This window comes from Euprymna scolopes, chromosome 6 (assembly GCF_053919585.1).
Source record: "Euprymna scolopes isolate OS-2025 chromosome 6, ASM5391958v1, whole genome shotgun sequence".
NCBI classification, from domain to species: Eukaryota; Metazoa; Mollusca; class Cephalopoda; order Sepiida; family Sepiolidae; genus Euprymna; species Euprymna scolopes.
This window is the reverse complement of record NC_136487.1, coordinates 143780557-143806766: the sequence shown is the minus strand read 5'-3', so window position 1 is coordinate 143806766 and position 26210 is coordinate 143780557. Positions and strand designations below refer to the sequence as shown.

Below are 26210 nucleotides of genomic sequence, written 5' to 3'. Positions count from 1 at the left end.
ATCATCCCATAAGAAAACCGAAATAACTAAAAGGAGAATAAATTAAAATGAATGTTTAAAAGAATATGCAAATTAGTTAGATTTTTTGCAGATTAATGCAATTACACGACCCATGTATAATAAAGTTGTATTTTCTTTTTAAATAAATAGAAAAGGGGTTTGTAATATGAATATCAATACAGAAAAAAAATCAAATTTATAGGAGTATAGATGTGGAGTCAGCGGTTAGATGACAGTACACTCAGATCCACGTAGACACATAAAAGTGGTAATGCTAAAACATATAAATTGACAAAAGCAGGCAATCGAGTAAGTTAGTGGTCTCGTGGAGAGATGATTGCACATGAAACGATATCAAATAGGGGTTGTTTTTAATTACATACCAGTGAAAAGAGGATAGACAGTATATCCAAGTCCAACAATTATCGACAAGATGCTGTAACCTGCGGACATTTTCTCAATCCCTAAAACTGAAGCAACCATTACAATACGAAGTGTTATTCCACAACCTGCAATGCATAAATGTATACAAACGTTAAAGTGTTAAAACTTATATTATTTAATTGGATTTCATTATTATTGAGATGAGTATTATTTAATATGGATTTCTGTTACAATATTGTTTCAGCTACCCGGCCGTTCTTTTTTTTGCCGTCTGTAGCTTCCTCAGACTTTCACAGAAATGTTCGATATGACGAGATGAAAGAGTGAATGATGTCAGGGGAGGGGTGCGAGAAGAGCGGAAAAAAGAGGAAGGGAACAAAGGGGGAAAGGTGGGAGGGGTGCTTGGTATGTCGGTAATGTTTTAGTTTTGGAGTTTAAGGACCTTAAGTGGTTGTGGGGGTGGGTCTGGTAAGTTAATTTCTGATGTGGCTGAGGGCATACGGATACATGGAGGGGGAAGGGGATACGTGGGGGTAGGAGGAGGGGGGTTACTTTAAAATTCGAGTCTTAATGTTTAAGTTTTTGGCGTCTCGTTGGTGAGATGATTTCTTGATAAGTATGTCTTGACCTGTTGGGTGTTCGCTTAGGTTCGGAGGCTGGGGGGGCTATGATTTTCGGTTTATTTATTTGGGTTTTTTGTTGTTAAGTGCTTGGAGAGGGTTAACTAGCGGCCGTGCGCACGAGCACACACATGCGCACGTACACACATATATACTTAAAGAAACATTCACATGTACACATACATCTCCGCCCTGGCGTGCAAATATATGCATATATGCACGCATGCATGCATAGACACCCGCGCCGCTCCCGCTGACGTCAAATTTTCCTTAAGGTGCTAAATTGGGCACGTGTGCGTAAGCATGGGTGCGCTCATACACAGATACATACACACATCGACACCCATACCCTCAAGGAGGCGTATACATGGGCCTACATGCGCATATTGATTCAGACATACTTGCACCCCCACGCATACATGCAAGCACATGCGCACATACAGATACTAATACTCGTGAACAGATATATCGACATATATACAGCTGCACGCTCTCACACACGTATGTGGATAGTAGGCAGCGGGCACATATACTCTCACATCCACACACGTATACATAGGTACGTGCACATATACATCGATACCCCATGTACACACGGACGCACACGTGGATGTACACGTGCGTGTATACACACACATACACACCCAGATATACATACAGTTATTGGTATAGACATATTCGTCTACATAGATGGGGATTCTTATGGGGTAAGGTGGTGTGGGGTGTGGGGGGAATTGGTTAAGGGGGTTTGGTTGAGTATATGTCATGGTAGTTGTGGTGGGTGATTGTATTGGATGTATAATTTAGGGAATTTAAGGTGGTGTTGTCTCAGGGATGTTTTAGAGAGGTGTATAGTTGCTAAGGAGGTGGGATTTGTAATGCCTACAGATATGGTGGTCTCCTGTTTTTTGTTTAGTAATTTGTCTCTGTCTTTAAAATTGGAGATAAAGAGTTTCTCGTTTAGGCAGTATTGAGCACTTTCTTCAGATTTTTATTAATTACCATTTCTACTAAATATATATATATATATATATATACTGTGTCAATCGCTTTATTGCAGATTAGTAAAATATCAATATTTCCCTAAATATACGTATCAAAAAATGAAAATTGTACCATCTTAGGGTTGCATTAAGTTTAGTTATTTCCCAAAATGTTATTCAAATCCATGCCATATTCACAGAGTTATGGCATTTTATTTATTATCAAAGAAATTTTACTATCCATCGCTTTATTGCAGATCTCTTGCAATGCGAAAAAATCAGGCGAATAAAGATTATCGAAAAGCAAATAATAGTTGCTGGACTCGCAAGATTGTCCATCAAAAATTTAGCCACGGAGCTGGAATAGGATCCAAAAACCTTGGCTGCATTCTTGAACAACCCCAACACCAAATTCAGAAAAATAAAGGCATCAGAAGAAACCTTTTAGATCATGATATTCGGAAAATCCGTAGGGAAGTCAACCGAAGCACAAACAGCACGAGTGCTTTCGTTTTTGCAAAAGCTGGAATCACTTCAAGATCCAGGCATGCCCGATACAATGTGTTGAATGAGATTGCAAGGAACATCGAACCTCTTTCGATGCCTCCATTGAACAAAAAACATAGGGAAAAACGAATGGCTTGGACAAAGAATTACATTAAAATGAATTTCTAACAGGTGCTATTTAGGGATGAGGCCCATGCTAATTTGACGGTCCGGATATATGGAACAAAGTTTGAAACCCAAACAGAACTCCGACCCGTTATAAAGTTCATCGCCAACAAGGAGGTGGAGGCATTATGTTTTGGGCGAGAATCATTGGGAATAAGTTGGTTTGACCATTCTGGGCACCAGATGATGTAAAGATGACCTACCATTGTCACGTCGTTTTCAGATGATTTTTATATATAACAATGTACCGCCCCATTCTCCTTAGGGCGACTGCATCCTTTCTTGAATCTATGGAATTCGTTGGGGAAACTCTCATGACCTGACCACCATGTTCTTCGGACCTTAACCCCATTGAATATCTTTGGTCAATATTAAAAAGAGAAGTTTATGAGGGAAGAAAGCAATTCACTTCAAAGATGCATTGTGGAGGAGAATAGTTGATGTTGCTAGAGCCATAACTCCTTTTAAGATCACAGAATTGGCTTCCTTGGTGGACAAAAGTTTGTTTTAAGTTATTTTTAAAAAATGGTGGATATGCCGATAAATAATTAATTTATATGAGGCCCATACCTAGGATATGTTTTTGTTTGTTATTCTTTGACAGAAAAATATAAAAAAGAAAAAAGTTTGCAAGATAAGACATTGTATTTTTGCCTTAAAACAACATTTTAAGAGATCTGCACTAAAGCGAGGGACAATGGAAATTCTTCGATAAAAGAATAAAATGTCATAACTTCGTGAATTTGAATAAAATTTTTGGAAATATTAACCTTAAAGGAGTCATTTGATGATATAATTTTCATTTTGTTGTAACGTATATTTAGTGAAATATTGATATTTTACTAATCTGCAATAAACGTTTGAAAAAGTATATATATATATATATATATATATATATATATATATATATATATATATATATATATATATATATATATATAAGCTGAACGTGTGTGTCTGGTCACGAATAGGTTCCTATATGGTTGACTATTATAGAAAACTGATCACATATAATGATAGAAGATGCATCGAGACACAGAAATGGATATGTTTGATCTTGCATAATGATGATTCATTAAAATGGTGGGGTCTGCGTACGCGCCTGGTCCACAAATTATGGAAATAAAAAATTTAAAAATTAAAAAAAAAACGTTTACAAGTGTTTTTGATATAGATGTACATAATAATACTTTGATAAGTTAACTTAAATAGTATGGAAATAGGTACAAACTTTAATAAAGACTTTTCATATCTATCTGCGTAAGTATACTTTGATAATTTTGTTTCAGTTTGAAGAAATATGGTATAATAAAATTATGGGGTGAACAGGTATGCTATAATAGATTATGGGGTTTATCTATTTTATTTTTACTTTCGTCATATATTGCTTTGGTTTTGATACCCCCAAATTCAACCCAAATTTACAACCCTTCCTTTTCATAACCTACCATACTTCCATAAATCAGAGTCCATTTTCTGTAGGCTGTTTTTGATCCCAGTCAACGACGGGTACTTTTGCTAGTATATATATATATATATATATATATATATATATATATATATATATATATATATATATATATAATATAAAAAATATATATTACATATAATATAAAATATTTAAATAAATAATTAAATAATAAATTAATTACAAATAATACGTCCCAAAAATGTGGGGGGGCGACTAGAATATAAACAAAGGGTAGATTACCCAACCCTTTAAAGCACCCAGAGAGTGAAAAAAAAACGGAATCGCTTATAAAATATATAAATAAATAAATAATACAAGAGCTTAACTGCCATATATATTTTTAAAAATTACTATACATATATATATATATATATATATATATATATATATATATATATATATATATATATCGTATGTTTATTATATAAACGTTATTGATTACATATGTACGTACATGTTTGAGTGGAATTCAAGAAGATCACCTCATCAGACCAAAAAAAAAAAAATGATGAAGTGGTCTCCTTTAATTAGGATTCCACTAAAACATGTATGCACATATGTAGCCAATAATGTTTGTATAATAAACATACTATATACCAGCTACCCTCCATTAAGCACTTTTTAATAATCACGCAGGTTTCATTAGATTTACCTTTAGGAAACCAATCTACACAACTATATATATATATATATATATATATATATATATATATATATATATATATATATATATATTAAATCCTCAAAACAGTTTTTCATGGTAAACAGCTGATAGTCCTTAAAAATATAATGACTTGTATGAATTCTTGGGATCAAAGTAATACAGTGATTGCAAAACATTATAGCAATTTTCATCGAGTGACTTGGGATGAAAACATTTTTTTTATATATATATAGTTTTAAAGGTTGAAAAATCTTCCAAAATTATGTGTGTGTGTGTGATTTTTCTGCATGCTTGATGACTTTAGAGATTGAAAGAAATCTCATTGCTGAAATCATTTATGAATGAAATGTCTAAAACTTTTACTCTTTTGTATGCCGCGATTTCACGAAGGAGGTCATTAGCAAGTCAACGAATTAGATCGAATTACCACAACATTATCAGAATAAATCATACATAATATATTGGAAATATCAAACGTGAGGGGCAATACTTACTATAACTCATAGATATTATTCCAGCATCTAAAATGATTGTTTCAAAAGTTTGACAATAGGGAATAAACGCAATGCTCAAAGACATAGTGCATAAAGTCGCGCAAAACAGGTAACTGTTTGGTACGTGAAAGACATCGATAAGGATTCCTGCAATAATTTGGCTTACAGTAAACATGGCCCCAAACACTGAAACCACCAGAGCACCTTGTTGTCTGTTTAGTCCAACACTTTCCGCATATGATGGATAGTATATGATCAACGAATCGCCAACTGAGAAGATAATGAAAGAAAAAAAATGTCATTTAAACGTGAAAAATCGTTTTGGCAAAAGTGCAGTATAGCTAAAAACAAACAAAAATAAAAAGATACAAATAATTATCCCCAAAATAACTGTAATCAAACAGTGAACAATTTTATATTTTATCGTTTGGTAACAATTATCTGTATTATAGTTGTTCCCCTTTTTTCCACAGTGTTCACTATACTAAAATATCTTCAATTAATTGACGTCTCGTTCGGTGTTAGTTTGTTTGGAAAGTTCCGTAAAGAAATATTTATTCATTAGGTTAATGTGGAAAGCGTTTGTCGTACATTTTCATCTTATAGATCTGCTTCAGAATGGTGGATACCGTTTAAATAATGATACTGTATCTCGTCGATATTTCTCTCACAATTTGACGTGGGTTTTGTTTAACATATTTTGTTTGGCTTTTTTATTTGATATATATAAATCTGAAGCATAGTCTTTACATGCCAACACTTGGCACCCACACGTTGTATGCAGACAGTCGCAAGGACACAAAGACAAGAAAAGCATTCGACCTATTTTTTTTTCAATTTAAACAATGGACATTTATTTACAGGTACTTTTCAGAATAAAGCCTTATCTCTTGCTCAAAAGTCTTCTCGTAATCCAATGTGATTAACAATACTGTGCCGTGTCGAACACGTGGTACTTTTTCCTTGTCCGGCCATGTTTAGGACACGTCTTTCCCTGCCGCCCGTGGGCCAGATGTGTAATACGTCTATTTCCGCTCTCTCATGTCTCGAATACGTCTTGAATCCTCTACATCTCGAACACGTCTCGAAAAACATTTTTATTTCTGCTGTCACATCACGCACCCAGCTTGGTCATTTGTATATGGCTGCTGCATTCATACGCGCATCGGCGCTCTCTTACAAAACGCTCACTTTCTATTTAAGATTTACTTCTTGATTAAGCGTCGTATTTTGATAAACTCTTACGACTGACTTTCTTCTCAGATCCAAAATGGAAGACTTATATCCAATCTGTTGCTAAAGTTGAAGCAAAACGGTTGAATCATTCTATCTCTCCATATAGTACCTTACTCCTAATGCAATACTCTTAATGCAATACTCTTCAATGCAATACTCTTCAAATGCGTTCTAAAATGGAGTACTGTTGTCATTGCTGAAGAGATGCCGGCCATAGCACTTTTCCTGCCTTAACAGTATACAAACTTGATTTGGAAATCTAGGGTTGGTCTCTTCTTTTCTCACATAACCTATTTTTTTAACCTAACCTATTTTTTAACAATATATTTTTAATTTTTATTGTTCATTCTTTTACTGACATATTTAATATTCAGATTTCTAAAAGAATTAATAATAGCCTTAATTTCTAACATTCCATTTCTTAACTTTGCCTACAGGGTTCGATTCTAGGCTTATCCTGATCTCATTTCCACTTATTTAATTTTCTTCTTATTTACATGGAAAGGGGACAGCCTTTCCCTGTAACAGTGTTCCACCAACGAGAATTTCCAAATCTCTTGGGAAGAAGCTCTGTTCATAGAAACTTTGTCAGAACCTGAGGCGTTCTGAAGGCAGAGGCAAATTTTTCTTTGTTGTACCTATTTATTATGCTTCCCCACGGGACAGAGTTAAACACCAGGATCGTTTTTTAACGTGGAAATAAGGTACAAAAATTAAAATTGTCTCAGTCGTGAAGGATTTCTCCTCCACCGAAAGAGAACAAGAAATGGAAGTGCAGCATCTGAAGAACAGATGGTATTTATTTGCTCCCCCACCGAGCAAATTAGGCACAAGGCCAATTTATAATGTGAGGAGTGAAGGGAGGGGGAAGGGAAAAAGGGGACCAGCTCCCGAGAGGTGGGAAATGGGAGCTGGTTAAAGGTCAGGTATGTGGGGTTGCCCCCACATCTGGTCTTTGCTAGTCATAGCTAGTCATAGCTTGCAGTATCTGCCGGAACAGATGGTATTTATTTGCTCCCCCACCGAGCAATTAGGCACAAGGCCGATTTTATGTGAGGAGTGAAGGGAGGGGGAAGGGAAAAGGGGGACCAGCTCCCGAGAGGTGGGAAATGGGAGCTGGTTAAAGGTCAGGTATGTGGGGTTGCCCCCACATCTGGTCTTTGCTAGTCATAGCTAGTCATAGCTTGCAGTATCTGCCGGAACAGATGGTATTTATTTGCTCCCCCACCGAGCAAATTAGGCACAAGGCCAATTTTAATGTGAGGAGTGAAGGGAGGGGGAAGGGAAAAAGGGGACCAGCTCCCGAGAGGTGGGAAATTGGAGCTGGTTAAAGGTCAGGTATGTGGGGTTGCCCCCACATCTGGTCTTTGCTAGTCATAGCTAGTCATAGCTTGCAGTATCTGCCGGAACAGATGGTATTTATTTGCTCCCCCACTGAGCAAATTAGGCACAAGGCCGTTTTTAATGTGAGGTAAAAACCAGCTCCCCTAAAAGTAGGCAAAAAGGGGGCACTCTGGTTACCAAAAATAATAATTGTCCCAGTATAGAGGGTTTCCCCTCCATTGACTGGTACAAATTATCTTAAGTGCAGCATCTGCCGGAACAGATGGTATTTATTTGCTCCCCCACCGAGCAAATTAGGCACAAGGCCGATTTTTAATGTGAGGAGTGAAAGGAGGGGGAAGGGGAAAAGGGGACCAGCTCCCGAGAGGTGGGAAATGGGAGCTGGTTAAAGGTCAGGCATGTGGGGTTGCCCCCACATCTGGTCTTTGCTAGTCATAGCTAGTCATAGCTTGCAGTATCTGCCGGAACAGATACTACACTTTGAGCTTGACCAAAAGGCGAAGAAGTAATTTTTCTTTGTTGTAGTAGACAGACGAGTTCTTCGTATTATTTGGATTCTTCGAACTACTATTCTCCTCTTGCGCCATTTTCGGAACGTTTCAGTCGATGTAACAGCCGACCTTCTTCATGTAGACAGAGAAGAACGGTGGAGAGTAAGACGACTCAAAGACGTGGCATATATGATGAGTGACGATCAATTACTAAGTAGACCTAGAATAGAATTCAACACCATATATATATATATATATATATATATATATATATATATATATATATATATAATTAAATACCTATGTACACTAGTGTTTCATCCTTTCTGGAATCTTCAATGCAGGGCCTCACGATTAACACCAGTCGACAGATTCGAACTCGGCAACACAAGCCATCTCTGGCTCAATTAGCAAAGACCGTATCCATTAGGCTATCATTAGCCGTGTGAAATAACGTTGAATTGAAACATTTTAATTTTAAATGTTCTTTACGTCAGTCACACAGTGATCTAATCGTTATACGAACATATATATATATATATATATACATATATATATATATAGAGAGAGAGAGAGGAAGAGAGAGAGAGAAATAAAAAGGAACAAATCGAGTTACGTGTTCATCAACACACATAGATATATACATATATGTGTGTGTGTGTGTGTGTGCACTCCTGATAAAAAATTTAAGACCACTTGAAAATCTTTAAAGACAAACCTTCAAGCACCATCCAGAGAGAGAACGAGAGAGACTAGAAACGTCTCTTCTATAATGAACGAAAGGGATCACCCCACTAGATTTCAAAGTCGACTATGAACTTTATCAAAGTAACGAAGTAAAGATGTCAGCGGCTGTAGATGTGGACCATCTAACTCTTATACAGATACAGAATTGCAGCATTATTATGAGACTAGACAGAAATTGACATATATTTTATATTCGCGGGTTCACTTACCGCATATACGCATATACACCTGAACTAAACGACATGATTATATACACATTATGATACGTTTTACGCTCACGTAATTTTCCGTTGTATTTGTAATGAGAAAAGGTTTATCTATAGATTTCATAGCAAAAAATAAAGTAATCGTATGTAGTAAGATATATATATATATATATATATATATATAGATTGTTTTTTAAAATATAATTATCCACTGACACGTATTTCGTCGCCTACGACATCAGAGGACCTGTACACACGCACACAGTAGACCGCAGGTTTTTACATCAGTTTCCTTCTCCTAGACGCATGCCTTAACGAAAACTAGAAGTGTATCTCTCCCAGTGAATTAATGCGCCCCCAGATACCAACCGGGAAATTTGTACGACTGTGCGATACATACAGCGCCTAAACTTCCCAAATTGTCACCCATTTTGGTACTGGCCAGGTTGAACGTTGCTTACCTTCGGTCATCTAGCGAGAATCGGTTAGTAGTATTACCAAAGAGGGTGGTTGGTTCTACACAAAGCGTTCACCACTTTAAACAAATCATCCGTGTGGATTTCCAAGCAACTTAGTTATGGGGGAACCTCATACGTCGAAATCGACGGAGAGTCCATCATATATATATATTTTATATATTATATAGCCCCCCTCCTTGGGTAGAGCACTATCGTAAATAATCTCACTCGCTACTTAATTTGGCTGAAAAATGCGAAGCTCGCGGTTTGCTTGCAAACAAACGTTTGAGCACTTTACGAGTGGCGGACGGATGTTTATTTGAATAGACATTCGGACAGATTAGTTGCGGGCACCGCTTCCGTGGTCGAGGGAAAGAACTGCCGACTGTCATCACGACGGTTCTAGGTTCGATCCTCGACTTGGGAAAGGTGATAGTCTAGCGCCACTGATGAGTTGTGATACAACAAAACAGGACTGTATGTCGATGACTAAAATATATTTTATATATATATATATATATATATATATATGTGTGTTTTCTTATTTTCAAATTAGCTTCGGTAGTAGCGTGGGGAAAACTCTCCACTTATCCATTCTCCGTACAATTTCTTTTTCTTTTCATAATAATACATTGAACCAATTTTATTTTATTTTTCTTATACCCATTTGTGAATTATTTCCCGGAATTCTGTTTTTTGGATGACCTCGAAAGATCTCCCAGTAACGGGATTCCTTTGGATTCTTTACATCTGGAAACTCCAATTTTACGAACACTTTTGGATTTTACCGTCCTTGGATCTTCCACTCTTCAACCGAACATCCATTCATGTAAAATCATTTTTCATTTTTTCCCCCTTATTTCCTCTGCTTCGCTGTTCTTTTTTGTTTTTTGTTTGTTTTTATTCTTTAACTTTTAGCAAGTACGCCCTACAGCGCAGTTTCAGTTTCATTAAATACTTTATAAGCAAAATCTGATTCCGCATTTTGCCAATACCTCCCCTCTGATGAAAAGGAAAGTATTTTTTTAGAAAGTCCGCGTATTAAGGACAATCCACTTCTTTTTGGTTTTACTTTTGGGAAATTAAATGTTTGTAACTCTTGTATATATATATATATATATGTATACATACACTGATATATATATATATATATATATATACACTGATATATAAATGTATATATAGACTAATATATATATATATATACACACACTGCTATATATACTGATATATATACGTACACTGATATATATATATACACACTGATATATATATATATATATATATATATATATCAGTGTATATATATATATCAGTGTATATATATACACTGATTTACATATATATACATAGACACATAAAAATAGATAATTAACAATATACATAACATTACAAAATTAAAAAGAGTAAACTGAATAAGATGAGCATCAGAGTATAATTAATGAAAATATAAGAAATAAACTTTCTTTAAAAGAAAACATATCTCAATTACATTATGGGCTTCAATGGCGCATATAACAGAACACGTATGCACATTCACGCACACCTTAAACATATGAACACACACACACACACATATATGTATATATATATATATATATATATATATATATATATATATATATATATAGTATTCCAGGTAAACGAAGTAAAATATAATTTTGAAAAAAACTATAATAAATCAGTTTGTATTCGATGCTTTAATGTATAAAATAGAAAAAGAACAATGAAAATAAAAATAGCAATACTTTAATATTAAATGCTATATCATGTAATCATCAATAGTTATTATCCTTCGGGACCACAGTTATTTCATTTACATCTTCATAGTCATACTTAGAAAGCGGTTTCACGAATTTCAGTTGGTTTACAAATGTGTAGCCAAAGTATGTTTTTTTATGATTGATTAATTCATTATTGAGCACTTTCATATAAACTGAACAAAGATTCTTTAGTTTTTTTTTATCCTGTGGCTACAAACTTTACCTGATTTAAATTTAAATCCACGGGGTAAAAACACTAGATAATGTGATTATGACATCAACTAAACATGATTCCTTGAATTTCAATGTCTCCTTAAGCTTAAGCCTTTACTTGCGAAATTCAAAATCATGAAAATAAAAATATAGGATTGTGAAACATTCGTTGATCATCATTCCATCCCGGACAACGTCGACCTTCCTGCTAGTGTAATATATTTTCAGGAAAGTCGAAATAAAGATTCTTGACGAGTTTTAATCACTGTAATGAAACTTAAATGTGTTGTTTAACTTTTCTGTTGGAGAAAGGAGAGTAGAAATTTGACTTTAGGTTTGCTTTCAGCGGCTTTTTAACAAATGTTTCCGTTATTTTGTCTTTTTGTCCTTTCATTTCACAAACGATGTTTCTGTCAAAAGATGAAAATTGCTATTTTTCTTGGTAAGAACCTATCCACCTAACACTTATTGTTGCTAGTCTCTGACATTTAAGTAGTATTTTAGTTCCTTAGATCAAAATTGAGACGGGTATTATTCCCGTAAAACATATCCAGCTATCTACAATCGCACATAATCTATTAAAAGACTATCGACTAGAGCAGAACATATCAAAGAAAATGGCAAATAGAAAGAAGTAACTCACGACTTACCTGCCCAAAATAAAAACGCAAAAAGTAATAAATAAAAATATTTATTTTTGAACATCGATCTATCGCCAAAGATGGATTTAAGTTCTCCAAAATCACTCGGCACTTTCTCTGAAAAAGCAGATAGTCTTCTCATCTGCAATGTGTTGGGAATTTCTTCGATTTTTTCAATGATATGTTCGGATGAAGGAACCTATAATTAATTCAACAAAACTAGTGTTAAATATTATTCAAAACAGAAATCAATTAGTTAGTTAACACAAGGTTTTCTTTCAAAATTTTTAATCTAAATATATATATATATATATATATATATATATATATATATATATATATTGATTTCATATATACGAGGGGCGTGCAATAAGTAATGCCCCTGACCCACTACCCAAAGGAGTAGAGCAACAAAACTTGGCACAGTTATTAATCTTTCTCTACATAGGAACCACCTAGAGTTATGCATTTCTCCCATCGTTTGATGTAGCTATGGAGATCGTTTTTGCAGAACACCCAGGTTGATCCTCCTACCACGACATGACTTCAGAAATCAAGGCTACATTATCTGGGAAACGCTTTCCTTTCAAAAACAACTTCATGGCTGGGAAGAGGTGAAAGTTAGAGGGTGCAAGGTCAGGAGAGTAGGGAGGATGGAGAACGATTTCATACCCACACGCCCGTACTTCTGATCTGGTGACATGCGAGTTGTGAACCGGAGCGTTGTCCTACAGGAGGAGGGTACCTTTGCTAATCTTGCCCCACGTCTTGATTTTGATAGCTTATCTTGATTTCCTCTAAAGTGAAGCATAATAGGCTCCTGTACTTGTGGTACCCTTTGCCAGCAAATCTGTCATCACTACTCCGTCCTGGTCCCAGAGGACTGCGAGTATGACCTTTCCAGCGGAGGGCTGCACCCTTGCCTTCTTTGGAGGTGGTGAGTCCAAGTGCTTCTACTGCATTGAATGGGCTTTGGTCTCTAGATCATTGTGATGGGCCGAGATTTCATCCTGTGTAATCAGTCTTTTGAAAAACTTTGACTCATCTTCTTGGCACATCTCCAATTTATCTGAATATTGAATTTCTGTCTCCACCACCATCATCAATAATGACTCTCCCCTCTATCTGTGTTACGAAGAACTAAATAAATGTCTCAGCATCTGTTATATATGTATTTCCCTTGTAAATATGTATCCCGTCATATGTCAACGGCAATAAACACGTATTCGATAAATATGCACACCACTATTCAATATACACTCTGCCATATATGTACACACGAGACAAACACTCTGAAATATATATATATATATATATATATATATATATATATATATATATATATATATATATATATATATAGTACCTATTTACTATGCCTCCCCACGGGACAGAGTTAGACACCAGGGTCGTTTTTTTAACGTGGAGAAAGGTACAAAAATAAAAATTGTCTCAGTCGTGAAGGATTTCTCCTCCACCGAAAGAGAACAAGAAAATGAAGTGCAGCATCTGAAGAACAGATACTACACTTTGATCTTGACCAAAAGGCTAAGCAAGAGATATTATTGTGATAATAGTATTCATATATATATATATATATATATATATATATATATATATATATATATATATATATATATATGAATACTATATATATATATATGAATATATATATATATATTTCTATATATATATATATAATAGTATTCGTCCTTGTACAGCATTAATATTTCTCTCAAGGTTACTTCAAGCTAGGTCACTATTTCAGGGGACGAGCGAGTGCCCTTTCTTTCAAATTTGAAGCGAAGCACATTCTACTCTCCGTCTCTATTGATTCAAACCCGGTAGATAACAGTTCTGACATTTTGATCATAACTCGAAGGTCGGGCAATACAAAAATGAAAGTTTCGTTATTTACTTGTCTCCTCAAAAGGAGAATAATAAGAAAATCCAGTTCTCCAAATTGGAGCACTCAAGATTGGGACAACAATTTAAAACTTCCCATAGTCGAAAAGGATTTTTTTTCTCCAATTGATGACCACGCAGCAGATATTAAACTCTGAATTATTTATTTGAAAGCAAAAATATGTTTCATGAGAGATAATACACTTCGCTCGTCAGGAGGTACAAGAAACACTGCTATTTAGAGATCGGCGCTACTAACTTGTCTCCATACAAGAGGGTCCAATTTAAAAGCAAAGTTAATTAAATTCATAAATTAAGCTCATCAAATCGGAAAATTCTAGATTAAGTCAAAAATAAAAATGGCATCGGTCGAAAAGGATTTATTTCCCGTGACGGACGACCACACAACAGATACAGCACTTTGAATTAGTTTATTCGAAAATTAAATATATATTTTATGGCAGTTCCTAGACTTAAATAGTGACCCAAAAGTCGGGAAATGCAGATAAGCTGCTAATTGGAGATCAGCTCTTATCTACTTGCTTCTCCACGAGGACGTCAAACTTACATACAGGATTGATATTATGTGGATAAATTCAGCTTCCCAAAACGAGGTACTCTAGATTGGTACAAATCGAAAGTTCATTCTTTTACTTTTCTGCTTGATATCTATATGTGCCTTCGTGCTTGACAATCATAGACAGCAAATAATTAAATACATTAACTTTGAACCATTGGGCTTCTTAAGTTGATATACTTTCCTGGGCAATGTCGGGACACAAGTCAGATAGTATCATATAAAAAGAAACATGAATATATAATGCGTAAAATCCTTACACTTTTTTCTAACTACGTATCACTGATTCATGGAGTTTTAGGTTAATATACTTTCCTGGGCAATGTCGGGAAACAGGTGAGGTAGTATCAAATAAAAGAAAAGGTTTAAATCCTTACACTCTTTTCTGACTGCGCATCACTGATGATTTCATCTTCAGGTATGAAGCCAAGATTTGTCACTGATTTTTTTCCGTCTGAAGAATTCCGTCGACTTTCTAAAATAGTAAAGATTAATTGCATGGGAAACGTCATTGAATATTGTGTTTTCTCATTGGTTGGACTTTATTAAAATATCGGTCGTTTATTTAACATTAACAGTAAAATTACTTTATACACATTTTGAATTTTATACATATTGCAATAGACTGATTGAACCAATTAAACACCCATCCAGCTTTTCCTCGCCGTAATAATTAAACACCCATCCAGCTTTTCCTCGCCGTAATAGGAGCGGTGTTTGGACAGCGCTATGTCGTCTGTAAGTCTGCTTCCCGACAAAGACGCCTGTTGCAGAAAATAAAATAATAATCTATTTTCTACTGTGAACCAATACACCTTTCTCCCACTAAGTGATTCAACCACACACTGACCAATCAGCTGGTGGAAGGGCATTGATTCATCTGTCTCCTAAAGAACTTCTTTATCCCTTTTGGGAACTACAGTCAGTCATCAGAGAGAACACTACCGGCGAGCAATACAGATCTCCCCCCCCCTCTCTCTCTCTCTCTCTCTCTCTCTCTCTCTCTCTCTCGCCTGCTATCGTCCACCGGACGCAACAGCTCATCAATTCTCGCCGTAGAAACTGACGAGGTAGTGGGCGCTTCAGCATAGCAGCCTTCACCGAAGAAACGACTTACTTCTTCCTAGTCAGTGTGCGTTCTATGTTGAATAACCATGTTTGTTTTTCTTAAAAACATATGTTCTTTCTTTTGTGTTCACAAATTTATAATTAGGAGGAAAAAATTCCCTTTTTCTAAATATCCATAGCGGACCGGTTTGGTATCAAACGATATAAGAGCTGCATCCCGGATAATATGGCTCTGGTGAAAATCCAGGAGGAACCAGCAGCAGAACCCGTTGTTCTCTGTTCGTCTCTCTCTCTCTCTCCCTCTCTCTCTCTCTCTCTCTCTCTCTCTCTCTCTCTCTCTCTCTCTCTCTCTCTACCTGTGGGAAGCAAAAACGCATCTGGCACGAAACGACAAATTAATAAAATGAAAGTGGCGACATTTCTTCTGTTTCATTCATTACTGTACCAAACCTTCCCCGACTTCGTACTCAACCGCTGAGCCTTGCGTTTTTTTTTTTTTTTTTTTTTTTTGTAGAGGTAAAAATCTGCAATCTTACGGGTTTGCCGAATAGCTACGAGCAATAAAGAGGATTACAGGCAGATCAAACAATCCTGATACAGGGTTTTCATGAGCTCTTTGAAAAAGTTCGGGTTATTATATACTATTGAATACAAGTAAATCGCAGTTACGAATAAATTAACAGGAAAACACTTTGTTATACTTATGTATCAGATAAAAGTAGGCATCTACACCTAAAATTAAGAAAAAAATTATCGGATAAAAATTTAATAAAAATAAAAATTAATTCTCTCATATTTTGCCGGTTCGCCACAATGGCAAAAAAAATCTTGTAAATCAGAGAGAGAGATAAGTTAGTCTCTCATTTAATCAAGGAATAATAAATGGCGGATCAGCAAAATATGAAAATTGATTTTTGTTTTGAATAAAAAATTCTACTCCATAAGTTTTCCTCATTTTCGTGAGGACGTGTTTGCATATAGCGTTAAGTATAGTAATGTGCTTTTTATTAGAATTCAATTTTCATTTGAGCCCAATAATATATAAGCACCTAGGTCCGATTTAAAAAGAACAACAACGCCAACAGTATCCGCAATTATTGACAATGAGGGATCTGAGTGGTGGATGCGTTTAATTCGGCTGACAAGTCGAAAAGTAATCATCCAGCCATCTTGACTGAAAGATAGACGACCAATAGACACCACAATGGCTGAAAGGTGGCTCTCCTAACCGGCAATAAAAAAGTGTGATTTGATGCGATGACATCTACGACGGAATTAGAGTCGTAAGCGGTTCATTGTGATTTACACTTACCAGAAACTGATAAACGACGACACATCGAATAAACGTAAATTAAAATATGATATATACTCCAAAATCGAATAACGTTTGTTTAGAGTACTGACATGTGTTTATATTGAGGGTATCCTTGTTGCTGTCCTTCTCGCGAGAGTAAAGTTAGTTTCATTCCAATGTATTCTGGATATGAATAAAAATGTAAAAAATTGAATTTTTCTTTCACTGACAGAACAGATAAAGTCTAGTATCAGAACAGATACTACACTTTATGTTTATGACATCACAAAATTCATTTTAATGTAAAAAGATACGCATATTTAAAATAATATATAAAACGTGATTTTTACGCTTGCTCACTACAAACAAGACATAATAATAATGATTGACGCGAACACTAAATAGTCTTTGTCGTGCCACTTAAGTAAATTAAAACATATCCACTTTCTGGTGAACAGTGAAGTATTGTGGCTGGAAAGTTCTGATAGTAACTTCAGGTTTTCCGCGAATTCCGAATTCGAATTTAATTTTAGTAGGATATATTATACGAATCCGCTGTGTTCAGCAGTTCCTAACTTTCATAAAAGTAGTCAAACTTTCTCGCACCAGGCCAGTCTTCACAAACGATGTTGAAAACGTATTTATACTAGCTAAAGAAAGCGTCAAAAGTTTTTCCTCATCGTGAACGTGGGTAAAAGTCCCCACGGTGTTCCATATAGTGTGTTGCTGTTGTTTATTGTCTAAGCTTTTGATATCTAATTCTTAATGTTTTTCTAGTCGGTCTTCCATTTAGATTTGTTGATTTTGTAGTTTTTTTTTTTTTTTTTTTTTTTTTTTTACAAAGGCATCACCACATTATCAAGGCCCAGAGGCCACTCAAGGATAAGGGTTAAAGAGTGTACAGTAGAAATTGGTCAATATAGTAATCATTAGTAATGAAAATTTGGTAAATTTAATAACTTATATGGAACGGCTCATCAAGAACTTATTTACTTTAGACTTGAACACAACCATATTGTAGTCAGCCGGAAAGCAGGAAAACGGAAGACAATTCCACAGGCGTGCAGTTCTAAGAAAGAAGCTTTGTTCATGGAATCTACGTTTAGGTTTAGCCACAGATAAAGAGTGGGGGAAATTATTGATAGTGTTTACAGCTAGACGAGTGTTTCTTGTGAAAGTTTGGCGAGGGGGGACCAAAGATTGAAGCTCAGTTGAACACTTTCCATGAAAATAACGATACATCAGAGACAAACTCGCAACATCTCTTCTGTGAGATAGAGGTTGCAAGGAGGAGAAAAGGACATCTCCTACGAGGCTACGAAGTCTATTTTGAACTCTATCAAGGCAGGACAAGTCCTTTCTAGCAGCTCCTGCCCAGATGTGGCAACAGTATTCCATCCTTGGACGTACCTGGCTCTTATATAGGTAGAGAATAGCATCAGCAGTGAGATATCTACTGGATCGATAGAAAGATCCCACCATTTTTCCAGCGGCCTTGGCAACAGATTTGATATACGTGTTCCATTTAAGATCAGGAGTAATGGTCAAGCCCAGAAGCTTGTCAAAACTTGAGGCCTCCTGAAGACGAGAGCCATTCATTTCAATTGATGACAAATGTGGATTAGAATGTTGATGATGTAAAGAGAGAAGCTTGGTTTTAGATGCATTAAAAGTAACCAGCCACTCCTTTCCCCATTGTACTACGTGCTCAAGATCAGAGGAGAGAGAATTGGAGAGAACTTGCTCGTTTACTGTCTTAGATGTGGTACCATAAATGGTAGTGTCGTCAGCATAAATGTCTACAAATGATGTAAGGATATGATTTGGAAGATCATTAATGTAGATCAGGAAAAGAGTTGGGCCCAGGATGGATCCCTGAGGGACACCGGCATTAATACTGTGAGCTTCTGATTTTTGCCCCTCAACCACTACTCTTATGAACCTATCAGAAAGAAATGATTTAATAATTGAGAAGACTTTTCCAGCTATACCATAGCTAGCGATCTTATGAAGTAAACCTTTATGCCATACCCTATCAAAGGCTTTAGATATGTCAAGAGCAATTGCTCTAGAAAGATTGCCACCGTCGAGAGATTTGCTAATCCTATGCGATATAACTGTAATGACATCTGCTGTAGATCTAGCAGAACGGAAACCATATTGAGTGTCACTAAGAAGTTATTGTAGTTAAAACTATTGGGGTTTTTTTAGTTTGTGTTGTAGATTTTGTTGTTCCATCTGGACTTTCATTATCTAAATGATAATGCCTTAAAATAATCCATTTGTAGCTAAAACAATTTTTTTTTTTTAGTTTTGTTGTATGTTATGTTGTTCTTTGGACTTTCATTATCTAAATCCATTTTTATTTTTTTATAAGAACGACATTTACTTATTCGAGAAAAAAATATTTTCTTATTTTCTAATAGCCGATGTAATTTTACTAATTACAGTTTAATGCTGTACGTTGAACAACGTTTATTTCTTTTTGAGGGAGGGGGATAATTTTATTAGAGAAAATCTCACACGTTTATTTTTTTAGTTTTAAATGGAACTGTTCTTCAAGTACAATTTGGAAAATTTTTATCCAGCATCCGACAAAACTGATAATTTTTTTTTACACTTTTTGTTGTAGGACTTATATGAAATAGTTTCGTGGTACAAGTTGAAAGATAATCTTAAGTATGTCGCTCCATTGTAGTTTCGGTGTGAAAATGTTGGTGTGGGTTTTTCTTTTTTTATTCGAAGACGGTTTTGTTGTTGGTAATGTTATAGGTATCCCTTTTATGAATTCGAGTTCTTCGTTGTCAGATTTGTTTTGTTGTAAGTATCCTCTTTATGAATTCGGGTTCTTTGTTATCATGTTGCTGTGGCCCGAAAATGTCACCAAGAAAGACTCCTACATGTATACAGTTTACAAAAAGGTAGTTGTATACACAACAAAACAAAATACATAGAGAACGAAAGCTGTAGTACTTAACGCCAATATAGAGTACTACGAGATACATCCAGACTATGTGAACGACATCTATAAATAAATTCTTTTATTACACAAAAACTGTTTTATTCTGACCAAAATTGTTGGAAGACAGAAGACATTTATTCGACTTGATCTTCATTCCAAATAACCTATCAAATGTAATTCTGAACACACCCCGTCGGAACGAGCACTCAATTGTCTATATTTATTTAAAGCTTACCAACCGAATAAACTTGTCTTTTTATATTCCTATGTTCTTGTTCCTGTTGCTATGTTGACGAAACTATTCAATAAAATTGATTTAATTGTATAGATAATGTTAATATTTTAGATGGAATCTGATCATGTTGGGGTCACCAGGTTTATTCAATGTTCAAATGTATTTAAAACAAAGTTCGAATCACCACGAATGCAATCATTTCATCTGTACATTAGACAGAAAACCAATATCGTTTTTTTTTTCAGCTTACCTGGAATTTTAAATGTTTGCTTGATGACTGGTTCGAGTGGCCGACAAAACGCTCCATAGACGTTCAAGTTTAGGAATATACCAGCAATAATTAAAAACGTGCCTCTCATGCCATAGTATGAAATGCTTTTCTCTGTGAGATAAGGCAATACGATGGCACCACAACCTGCACCACTGTTTGCTATCCCGAGTGCAAGTGCTCGCTTTGTAGTGAAATAACAGCCCAAGACCACATTTGCAGAGAAAAAGGCACTCGCTATGAATACCCCTGCAAGGAAAAGAATTTAGTACAGCTAAAAAGGAAATTGAAAAAGAAAAAACTCAATGGGCAAATTTTGATTCTCTTTTTTAAATGTTTACTTTTTCCTGTGTGTATTTTTTTTTTTTTTTTTTTTTACTATATTAACTTCTTCTGGATTATTTAATACTGATTACATACATTTTTAACGCTTAAGATTCATCTTTTATAGTGTTACAGTGGACTGGATCAACCCTTGTGAAATGATGCTATTCTGTCAGCATTTATACACACAATATGGCTGCTATCTACTGATATACATGGATGGCGTATTTTGTTTTTACAACATTTAGTATTCAGAAATGGTAACTCATCTAAGTATTAACAAAAGTCAATATTCATAACTTCGGTGAACTGACGAGAACTGGTGTGTTTAAATATTGGAAGGGATTCATGTTAAACGATTCATTAAATATACGCTGCATTTTGTCGACTATTTGTCAGGGAGGGTCATACCTGTCCCCAAATGTATTATAACGCAAGTAAATGCAGATAACCATTCACTATCAGTCATTTCTAAGTGACAATCTTTTGAATGTATTAATAATTCCTAAACTCAAAGAAAATACAATCGATACGATTATATTTAAATTCGGCTTAGTCGAGTCCGTATTCAGTGTCCATATCGATGTGGCGATGCATAAAATTGGGTTGAAAATGTAATTTCCATATAAGGTTAGAATAAATAAGAAAGCAATTTCGCATACAGTAGAATCAGAGTAATGTGCACAAGCATTTTTGTCTTGCGAATGAGTACGTCGACACGAACGGGCGTCGTTTGAGGAGGCTCTATCATCATCTAATGGAGTTGGCTGAGAAAGAACACTTAATCTAGATGCAAAAAGTAAATCGAATCCTGTTATTTGATTTTTATTGCGTCCATTGTTTCAATAACATCTAAACAATACGTCACCAGTACGATTTTTTTACAATTAGACGTTACTATCTATTAAGTATCTACTTATAATGAGTATATGATAGATTCATGGGCCGTGTTATATTCATAACAACAACTTGTAAAAACGATACTCTACGTTTTTCTCTGTGACAAGAGATGGAAACAAGCTCGAAAAATATAAATGCCAATGGTTTCTTTTTTATATTTCATTCGAATTTTATTGTCATTCGGTTTTTATTGTCATTCAATTTTTATTGTCATTCGATTTTTATTGCTTCTGTTGTTCCAGCCACATCTCAATGACTACAGCATCACCAATTACAAAAGTTTTACAATGAGCCGTCACTACCCATTAAGCATCTACTTATAATGAGTAATTGAAAGATATATTCATCATATCATCGCGATAATAACACAAGTTTTAAATCTGATAAGTTTTTCTCTGTGATGACAACAAACAGTATTCGAAAATTATAAATGACAATAGTTTCTCCCTAACTATTTCATGCGTCGTAGTTTAATGTTTTCATCGTTACGTAATTTTCACTGTTACTGAATGGTGAAGCTTTTGAGATTGTTCTGATTTTTTGTTACTTTGGTTATATCGTTGGATAATATAGGGGTAAAACTTAGCCAATGAGGATTGAGTACATACTTTGCATGGAGATAAATTATATGAGAATGAATTGATAGATTTATAATTCAAGTCCTAAGCAAACTTAGATCTGATCATCTAAGAGGATAAGTCAGTTTGGGTAGTAATGGGGAGATGAGGGCAGAACAAGAAATTTTCATAGTATAGTTACGTTTAAAGAATGGATGAGAGTTCTTGGATTAATAGACGTGTAACGTTGTACAACCTTTCTTCCCAATAATTACGTTCCCAATAACTTTCCGTATTTTTTATGTAAGGAACAAAGGGAAGAAATTTGAAACGAGTTTTTTTTTTTAGTTGACAGAAAAGGCATTTATTACTAGTCGTTGCAACACTAAGCCACCTAACACGTGTTTCGAAAATATGGTCGTCCAAAATTCTTGTTAAAAGTTCGAAGGATAAATGAGCCATGCATTTTGTTTAAGAGTTGCTGTCGCCCGCCACGAGGTTAAAAAACACTGTCGTGTCGACACATGCTTTTTCTCCTCTCGCGTCGACACGTGTTTTTTTCTCTCTGCTTTTCTTTCCCTTCTCTTCCTTCGATCCCGATGTGATGTCACGCTTGCACCACGGCTTGGTCATTTACATACATCTCAGTGGCTTTGTTACAGATGTAGAACGGCTGGAGTTGTAAAATCATTTGGAAGGGAAAAGCTAGCGAAAATATGGAAAGGGTGATAAGGATCAACTAGAGAAAAGAAGGATAAATAAAGACTAAGCCAGAGGTGGGTTGATTTGGGAATTCATTTTTGAAATCTGTCCAATACATGTAAGCATATAAAATGATTGATTACATCGAATATGACTATCAAAATATATTTTTTATAAACAGAATATACGATAAACATTATATAATTAAATTCTTCTTACCTACTAAATTCATGTGAGCACATGAAGTGGTTTGTTCACTCGAATATTATGATTCGATATATATATATATATATATATATATATATATATATATATATATATAATCAAAATATTTTAAAATATATATATAATTAATATAATATATATATTATATATTAATATTATATATTATTATAATAATGTATATTATTATATATACAAATATAATATATTAATATATCAAAAGATATTTTTATAAACAGAATACACAATAAACATTATATACATTTTCTTACCTACTAAAACTCCGTATGTGAAGATCAGCGTTTCTACATTCGGAGCAAAAGCGCTGGCGATGGCTGATGCTGATGAAACGATCCCCGCAAACATAATAACCTGTCTATGGCTGGCTTTACAAGCCATCAACACCGAAGTCAAGGGACCTGTAATACACAGGAAAAAATTAGCTGGCATTATAATGATACCAATTTCTTTTAGGCATGTATTTTTTCAACTTCAAAAATGTATAAGCTATTTTAGTTTTATGTATATCAAATATATCCGCGTAAAGTTGCTCATGATTAAATTATATTGTGAAAACTTCAATAATTAATTATTACTGCATGAATAAAAGATATGCTTTCATCTAAGTAAATATGTAACCCGATGATGTGTTTGCTGATTCAATATTAATTTATTTACTTATTTAAGTTAATTATGAAATAATTAATTGAAAGAAATACGTCTTCAAATATTTTTGGAGTGGTTAATACCACCTAACTTTTATTTTCACGAATGATTAATAAAAATACTATATTCTTTGTAGTTGATTGATAACTAGCATTTTGATTATTAAATAACGGAAGTTGAAAGGTTATGATCACATCGTAATTTGAAATGGTTATATTTTTTGTATATAATAAAAACTGAAGAGAAAGGACTCTAGTTAAATATTGTCATCACATTTTAAATGTTAAATGTTGAATTTACAAATTATTAGTTTGGACATTTTGAATTATCAAGAAATAATTGAAAAAAAAAAACAATTAATGCTGGCGAATTAAACTCCCACAATAGTACGTATCTTATATCTGATAGGATACTAAGACATTTTTATCTTTTTAATAAAATTCAGTCTCAGTATGAATCAAATCGTGCTACATTTTTTCATTTTTTAATGCAATTTTTTAAGTTTTAGAAACAATTTTTACAAAAGTTATCATTCACTGATGTCATCTTAACTTTTTGGTATGTCGCGATTGCACCAAAGTATGTGACGTCATTTTTATTAAATAGGCCTGATTTTAAGGAAGGTCATGTCTCTGCGCTGCCAACCGACACACGTATGTAATAGACGTTGTCTGCTGGTAAAATAGATAATGAGCGTTCTCACTTCGCTCTCGCAGGAACGTCTTCATGAGATCTTGTCTCTCCCCACCTCTTTCTCTCTCTCTCTCTCTCTCTCTCTTTCTTTCTCTCTCTCTCTCACACACACTCACTCTCTCACTCTCTCTCTCTCGTGCGCGCGTTCTCTTGCACACACACACACACACACACACACACACACTCATTTTACAAAAAAAAATATTTAAAATAAAAACAGATATAGTGGTTCATCATGAACCGAGGGCTACCGGGAGGTGCGCTTTTCATTAGCTACTACGCCTAGATACACTTGAGAGAATATGGATACCCACCGTAGGCGTGCCTGTGCATAAAATTATTGTGGCAAGAGTTTCGTAATCTCCAACCACGCCTTTTCTGAGCCGGCATTGCTTAATTCTAATGTCAAGTAGATGTGGCGTGTGACTGGAAACAATGCCAAGATAGGTGGAGAGCATATATAGCGCCTAGAATTCACAATGGTAACCCATCTGGTACTAGCCATGCCCATCGTTGCTTAACTTCGGTGATCTGATAGGAACCGGTGTGTCAACGTGATTATGTCGTATACTACTTTGGAAATGTACAAAATATCTGACAAGATTTAATAAAATAACCTTAGATTCTAACCATATAACCTTGAGTATTTAGCAAAGGACATCAAGTACATTTTAAGCCTTTGGTGTGACTTGACCTAGAATTGAAATCTTATATCCCAGCTCATTATCGGACAGTCTTACTATTATGTCAACTTCATTAAAATTATTGAATTATTGACGGATTCAATATTAATACAATCGCTACAATTAGTTACAGATATAGTTACATGAAAAATTAGTGAAGTCATTATGACCTGGAAGTAAACGTCAGGAATACTAGTAAGCGTTAATTTTCTTCAACCCGTGATGTTGTAAAGTTAATTAAAAGTAAATTTAAACAGAAGTTCATCATTATCCGTGGTATTGTGTACATTGACAGCTATTTGTCTTCTTACTCTGTATACCGCACAAAATGATAACTTAAAAAAGTTATTTTATATTCGTTTCAACATAACATAGCCTCAAATGATTTTTGTCCTTTTATTTACATATTTTAAATTGTTTTAATGGAGAGTTTTTTAATTTATACTTACCACCAAACATCGTACCACCAACTAGGATCGAACCAACAAGTGAAGTTTTGGAAATTGATTCATTGTAAAGATCAAGCAGTGCTAAAAGTATTACACCACTTGAACTTGTCATTCCAGTTGACGTAAAATTGGTCATAAAAGCAGCAAAACATACGACCCAACCCCAGCCACCATCTGGAGGTCGTAATTCAGTCTCCGATTCAGTAACAGTCTTGACTTCCGGTAATTCTTTGGAATTTTTACTTTTGAATGACATCCTGTAAGTACAACTATAGCGAATAAACACCTTCACCACCATTATCAACACCAATAATAATA

General features: G+C 34.8%; 1 protein-coding gene across 1 annotated transcript in view; it reads right to left on the bottom strand.

Moving 5' to 3' along the window:
- The window catches only part of LOC145278337 (monocarboxylate transporter 9-like), a 31559-nt gene extending 5349 nt beyond the window's left edge, over positions 1–26210 (bottom strand). The window contains exons 1-7 of the mRNA XM_080130630.1: positions 25893–26210; positions 23674–23820; positions 20679–20945; positions 15247–15344; positions 12397–12586; positions 5289–5558; positions 384–509 (exon numbers count right to left, since the gene is read on the bottom strand). Of these exons, the coding sequence (XP_079986756.1) occupies positions 384–509; positions 5289–5558; positions 12397–12586; positions 15247–15344; positions 20679–20945; positions 23674–23820; positions 25893–26190 (1396 nt within the window). The 5' untranslated portion in view covers positions 26191–26210. The remainder of the gene's footprint in view (positions 1–383; positions 510–5288; positions 5559–12396; positions 12587–15246; positions 15345–20678; positions 20946–23673; positions 23821–25892) is intronic.